The following is a 6933-nucleotide window of genomic DNA, read 5'->3' as shown; positions in this document are numbered from 1 at the left end:
GAAAGCAATAGATCGTTGAGGTAGAGAGTGAGGTGCGGGGAGGGGACAAGTTCTTTGAGAAGGTGCCATTGGAGCCCAGGCCTACAGGCTGAGCAGGAGCCAGGCCAGGGGATCAGGTCACATTCCTGTTAAATTAGCTAAAATAGCTCCCATCCCGAGCGGGAAGCCACAGGTGTGGGCAGAGGCCTCGCCGCCAGCACCAGAGAGGGCGGGTGGGCGTGGCTTGGCGCGGAGGGGCGTGGCGCGCCGTGATTGGCTGGCCGGGGCGGCGGCACGCGGGCTCCCGCGGCGGCGCTGCGGAGGCTCCGGGCAGGAGGCGCGGGACGAGGAGGGTGCGGGTCCTGCGGGGCCTCCCGCGCGAGCCGAGCGGTTTGCTGGCGCGCATGGCGGGCTGCCTGCCTCCCTGCGTGGCGGACTGCGGCACCGGGTAAGAGCGCCGGCGCTGCCCCGCGTCCGCCCGCCCTCGCCGCCCGGGCCCGCCCCCGGCCGGGAAGCCCCCGCGGAGCCCGCCCCCGGCCGGGAGGGCTGCGGGCTGGAGCGCCCGGCTCGCCCCTGCCCGCTGTGCCCCTGCGCCCAGCCTCCCCGGGACGCCGGGCCGGCGGGCGGCTGCGGACCGCGGCGCCCCCGGCTTTCTGCCCACCGACCGGTGCCTGACCCCCAACGTCCGGTCCCAACCCCGCGGGGCCCCGTGCGAGCCATTGCTGCTTTCAGGACCTTTGCCTCTCCCCCTGGAGGTGGTTACATCCATCCGTCCACCGGGCGCCTGTTTTGCTCTCTCCCCCTGGCCCCTATCCACTGGCTCGCCCAGGCTAATAAGCTTCTGCTTTAGTTTGCATAGACTTGCCTTTTCGCTTAAAAAATGAAAAGAAAAAGGCTACATTTTGAAAGATAGAAAGTCTGGATTTGGGAACCCGGTTATTGGTCTTTTTTTCCTCCTTTACTTTTGGGTGGGATTGCTTCTTTTGATGTTAAGATATGCAAAAGAGTCTTCTGGAAATTTCCTGAGCTCCTCAGTGGCCCAAGCTTCCTGATGTTAAGAAGGTGCTAGTGAACACGGCCAGCTGGTGGTTTAGAAATTCAAGGTTGCCTGCTTGCTTTATCGATGAAGTACTTATTAAAATGACCTGGGAGGAAATGTAGTCTCTTACAGGATTTCAGTAATTTTTTTGTCATGAAATAGCCCATGGCATGTTCACCTTGATTTCTTTTCTGTAGAAAAATGCACTTTTCTGTACAAATTTAGTTTCCATGACAACCTTGTGGGGGTGTCTTTAGTTTGCTGCAGTCCATCTACTGATCTTCCCCCCCCCCCTTCTGCTGCTAAAAGCACCAGCTGTCTGAAAAACAAACAAGAAAACAACAACTGCCTTTTTGCCTGTACTAATTCTTTTTCTAAAAAAAAAATAAAAATGTATCTTCTTGTTTTCAGAGAGGAATGGAGAGGGAGAGAGAGAAACATCAGTGACGAGAGAGAATAATTGATTGACTGCCTGCCACTCGCCCTTTTCTGGGGATCGATCTGAGACCCAGGCATGTGTTCTTGACCAGAATCGAACCTGCGACCTTTCAATCTGAAGGCCAATGCTCTATCCACTAAGCAAAACCAGTTAGGGCTGTACTGACTCTTTTTGAAATATATCGATACATTGTATCAGAAGTGTTATGGCCCTTTATTTTAGAGGTCATTTTGCTGCCCCAAACACAGGCCAAAGTCAGTGTTGGTATTATTACCCCCTCAACTGTCACTCCCGGAGGCATCTGCTCCCCTCACCAGCATCCCCTCCTCCCACCGCCCAGTGCTCACTCATGCCCACCTGTGGTCCGGTGGTGTCAGGAGGGAAGGCAGCCGGTAGAAATAGTTTTCATTCCCACATTTGCATGTGAGCTTTTTGCTTTTGCATTTTTGGTCTTGTCAAACTGTTGAAATCCAGAGCGTTTCTTGGCAATACCAATAATGCTCACGGGGCTCGTCACCTTTCCTGTTAGTAAACGGGACTGCTCATCATTCTTGCTTGAAATACCTGAAATGTGTGTTCAGTGTTGACCTGAGGTAAGTCATTAGTGGAACTTGGCCTCTTGGAGCTATAACTTCAGGATATTCTTTTACTAGAGGCTCAGTGCACGGAATCGTGCAGGTAGGGTCCCTAGGGCCTAGCCGTTGGGATCACCAGCTCATCCTCGGCTGCTTGGGGGCTCAGGCCTGCGGGAAAGCGGGCGCCGGCGAATTCGCCTCCATGTGCATGCGCCAGGCCGCCGCTGATGGGACGTGCTGCCTGCTCGGGGCCACTCACATGGGTGGCGGCGCCGCCCCGCTGCTGTCACTGCTGCTGCCGCCGAGGCTGTGGGGCGCCTGTGACTTACCCGCCTTGCTGTGAGCGGCCCTGAGCAGACTTCATCCGCAGCCAGCCCGGCACACGCACATGGAGGTGAAGTCGCCGGTTCACTTAGATTATTTGGATACGGTGATGTCCACCGATTTCTTCACTGTCTGGTTACTGTTTCCCTCTTTGTTATTAATGTCATTCTTGGAGAGATACGTTGGTTCTTAAACTTTCATCCACTGGTTTTAATATCCATTGGTGATTCTTGCCCTAAGTAATTATTATAGTGATGGTTGCAAAACTGTGATTACAAAAACATTCTCTCCAGCACTTGTTTGTTGATGATAGCCATTCTGACAGGTCTGAGATGGCACCACATTGCCATTTTGATTTGCATCTCTCTGCTGATTAGTGACTTTGAGCATGTTTTCATGTGTCTCTTGGCCTTCCTTCTGTTTTCTTTTGAAAAGTATATTAGGTCCGTTGCCCATTTAAAAAAAACAACAACATTTTATTCATTTTTTTACAGAGAAGAAGAGAGAGGGATAGAGAGTTAGAAACATCGATGAGAGGGAATCATTGATCAGCTGCCTCTTGCACACCCCCCACTGGAGATGTGCCTGCAACCAAGGTACAACTGGAATCGAACCTGGGACCCTTCAGGCTGAAGTTCTATCCACTGAGCCAAACCAGTTTCAGCCATTTTTTGATTGGGTTGTTTATCTTCCTTCTGTTAAGTTGTATGAGTTCCCTGTAGATGTTGGAGATTAAACTTTTATCAGTGATAACACTGGTAAATATGTTCTCCCATGCAGTCAACTTTCTTGTTGTGTTGATGGTTTCTTTTGCTGTGCAAAAGCTTTTTATTTTGATGTAGTCCCATTTGTTTATTTTCTCTTTAATTTCCATTGTCCTAGGAGCAGTATTAGTGTCCTAGAAGAAATTGCTTCAGCATGTCTGAGATTTTGCTGTCTGTGGATTCCTCTAGAATTTTTATGGTTGCCTGTCTTATGTTTAAGCCCTTTATCCATTTGGAGGTTATTTTGTGTATGGTGTATGCCAGTGTGTATTCTCAATCTGTTGCTTAGGTAGGAAAGCTGAGGACTTTTGTCCCTTCATTAAGTACCTGGTCATCTTACTGAGTTCCTTTTGTTTTTAGTTTTTTATTTAATTTCCTTATATATTCCAGGTCTATAATTATGATTTACAAATAACTTTCGTCTCCTTCCCAATATTATTTCTTTTATTTAGTTTCTGATTTGTAATATCTACTTCTCCCAAAACAGTTTTAAAATCACAGCAATGATAGTGGGTCTCCTTGGCTTAATTCTGACTTTAATAGGGATGACTATTTTTTCACTACGATTTGAGTATGTTAATTTAAAATTTTTTTACTACTAATGATTGCAATAAATGGTGTCTTGTTTCCATAAATGGTGTCTTGAACACACTCGTGTTTGAGTTGTGTTTTTCTTATCGTTTTGCATCCTGTTCTGTATATAGCTGAGCCGCCTTGTCAGGTCATCTCTGCTGGGTGTGCCAGGCTTGCACTGGGCTGCCCTCCTAGGAGCGTTATTAGAACGCACCCTTGTCAGCTTAAGTTTGCAGTGTTCTAGTTAATATTGGTAGCTTCTCATCGAAGTTTGAGATGAGCCTGTGCTGATGAAGATTTTATTAAAATTTTAAATTTGAATGTCTCTTTAAGAAATCTTAGTAACTGTTCATTATGCTGTGATTATTCAAAGTAACAAAATGTCAAGTATTTGATGCCATATAAGGAATAGCACAGGAAAATGTTAAGATATGGAATTACCATAGAGTCATCTGAAGAGTTTGCTCTGCCAATGTTTTTAATTAATGCCGGGTGATATCCAGCATCTAGAAGGGAACAGGAATCTGGAGAAGGTGCTGCGAGTAAATTAATGAAGAGGCTAGAGAAGAAATATAAATTTGTAATTCACAGGGGGAGCCAGAGGAAGTTCAGTTGTAATAGCTAAGTTCTCTCTACCTCCCAGCCCAAACCAGGGTTCTTTTTACTCCCACATTTTGCCCTATAGCAAAGTGGATATATATATATGTGTGTGTGTGTGTGTGTGTGTGTGTGTGATATATATATATATATATATATATATATATATATATATCTATCTATCTCAAAGGAAAGTTTTAGTATACAGTAGGCATTGTCAGTTTTGGGGAAACTACCTTCAGCTGTTCAGGTGTTTGGCCTGCAGGAGGCAATAATATGTACAGTAAAGTGCCCTCAACTGTCTGGCAGCAAGCAATCAATTATATAAATTCAGGTGTGGGGAAATGCCTTCGGCCCTTCCAGTAGGCAATAATATGTATCTTCAACCCTTGCTGAAGGCTCAAGGTTCCATCAACCTTTTTTTTAAAAAAAAAAAATATATTTTATTGATTTTACACAGAGAGTAATTGAGAAGGACAGAGAGTCAGAAACATCGATGAGAGAGAAACACCGACCAGCTGCCTCTTGCACACCCCCCACTGGGGATGTGCCCGCAACCAAGGTATGATACATGCCCTTGACCGGAATCGAACCCGGGACCTTTCAGTCTGCAGGCCGACGCTCTATCCACTGAGCCAAACCGGTCCTGGCCATCAACCTTTTGATGAAACTTCTTGCATTTATGACATGCTGGAATTAGCCTCCAGCATTTAATGACCTCAGTTTCATCAGGATGGCAGGGATCATAGGACGTTGCTAATAAGTAAGAATATTAACATTTTCATGTTAAATTGCCTCAGCAGGAACATCATTGTGTGCTTACTGTTTTTGCTGCCAAGGTACCTGTGTGTCTGTGAGAGAAAGCCTCCTCTGAAGGTTGTATTGTACCTTCTAGCAAAGTGCTGCCGAGTGGCATGGCAGGATTCGGTGAATTTGAGAGTTGTGAGCCTAAACGTGCTCTGGCCCGCTGCTGCAGTTTGACCCTTTGCTGGTGGTTTCAGGGCACAAAGCTTTGGGATGGAGCTGAGACCAGTTGTGGAAGGACATTGGTGTCACACCGCTTGTCCATTGAATTTCGGCCATTGGCGTGTCTGTGGTGTAGTGGTTTGCAGAGTGGTATGTGACTCGGGACACAGAACAAATTTAAAGTGACTCCTCTCCCCCCAAATTTAAATGGAATATTTCAAACATACAGAAAAATAATAGTAAAAATGACAACAACATATAGATAGCACTGTTCGAGTGCTCTTTCTCTCCCTCTATGTATTTTTAAATATTAACTCACTAATTCCAGCGGATAGATTGTATTATCCTTATTTTTACAGATGAAGAAACTGAGATATAGATAGGTAAAGTAACTTGCCTAAAGTTTTTGGCAAATCACAGCTGGAATTTGAACCCAGGCAGTTTGGTGCCAGAGTGCATGGTCTTAATTAATACAATATACTCTGTTGCCTTTCAGAAATACAAAAAGTATTATCATATACATGGATGATATTTAGCACCTAATTTTAACAAATGCTATCATTTGATTGTATTTGTTTCAGTTAAAAAACCCCATTGCAAAAAGACAAGTGTTTTCTCGTCATTGAGGGATTGGATTAGACACTGTCCTTGGTCTTTCCTGGACCCATCACATGGCGTTTCAGCGTTGCCCTTGCCAACACGGCCCTCCCTCGGCAGTTTGACATGATTGCCTTTCCTTCTGTCTGCCAAGCGCTCAGCAGCAGGCATTTGGGAGTATCTGCCACAGGCCAGGCTCTGTGCAGGGTGGACACAGTCAAGACGAAACCCCTTTTTGGTCATGATGCAAGTCAGAATCTTAACAGCATGGGGATGTGGGCTTACTTTAGCGCCAGGGGTGGTTCAAAACACAGACGTGGAAGGGCTGATTTTAGTGTTTGCTGTCCAGCTTGTTAGATCCTGTAGGCTTCCTGGGTCAGTAATGTAGTTAATTTATATTTATTGTCTGCATAAACTCCGGCGAGATGGCTGAATTAGGGGTGGTCTAAAATTGTTTCAGTTCAGTACGTGTTGACTTCCTTCTGGAAAGCCCTCGGCTCTGGGTTGGCTTTGAACCCACCCTGTGGGTTGAGGAACTGGTGGGTTCATTCCGGACGTCCTTCTGACGAAGCCGGGGGCCAGAGGGAAGCCAGCCCGGGTCCCAGGGGCCTGCCTGCGGCCGGAGGAGGGAAGCGTGTGCCAGGGCCGGCAGCGGGGGAAGGAAGGCCTACTCTTGACGAATTTTCGTGCCTCGGGCCTCCAGTGTTATTATAGATCCAAAAAGACAGGTAGGCTCAGGTAAGGTAAAGGTTTATCTTGTCAGTGAAGATACTGGCCTAGGAAGTAACTACCCACCATATCAACTTTTAGTTAAAGTTTAATTTCAGACCATCCTTTGTTAAGGTCTCTGAGTTTGCAAGACCACCTGCAGGCCTTTCCTGAGCTTGTCGGGTTAGCATGTGGCCCCTTTTGACCACATAGCAGATGTTAAAAATATATTTAAAAATCATAATTAATTTATTAGAATTTGAAATGTATTACTACCTCAAAAATTAGTATCAAGCATCTTGAAAGAATTTGTAAATAGAATGGATTAATAAAGTCACTTTTAGCACTGCCCTCAAGTGTTTTACTCATTAT

The 6933-nt window shown here is 46.3% G+C and overlaps 1 protein-coding gene across 9 annotated transcripts in view; it reads left to right on the top strand.

The window, feature by feature from the left end:
* Positions 1–284: 284 nt before the first annotated feature.
* ACTR3B (actin related protein 3B) overlaps positions 285–6933 on the top strand; it is a 43525-nt gene continuing 36876 nt past the window's right edge. For all 9 annotated transcript variants that reach the window (XR_004983515.2, XR_004983514.2, XR_004983516.2 and 6 more), the window contains exon 1: positions 285–427. Coding sequence is in view for 6 of the 9 variants with exons in the window: in XM_036412721.2 (XP_036268614.1) it covers positions 384–427 (44 nt within the window). In the remaining 3 variants the exon portion in view is untranslated. The remainder of the gene's footprint in view (positions 428–6933) is intronic.

Source organism: Pipistrellus kuhlii, unplaced genomic scaffold (genome assembly GCF_014108245.1).
Source record: "Pipistrellus kuhlii isolate mPipKuh1 unplaced genomic scaffold, mPipKuh1.p scaffold_m20_p_47, whole genome shotgun sequence".
NCBI lineage: Eukaryota > Metazoa > Chordata > Mammalia > Chiroptera > Vespertilionidae > Pipistrellus > Pipistrellus kuhlii.
Note: the sequence above shows the minus strand (reverse complement) of the source record. Positions and strands in the feature narration are given on the sequence as shown.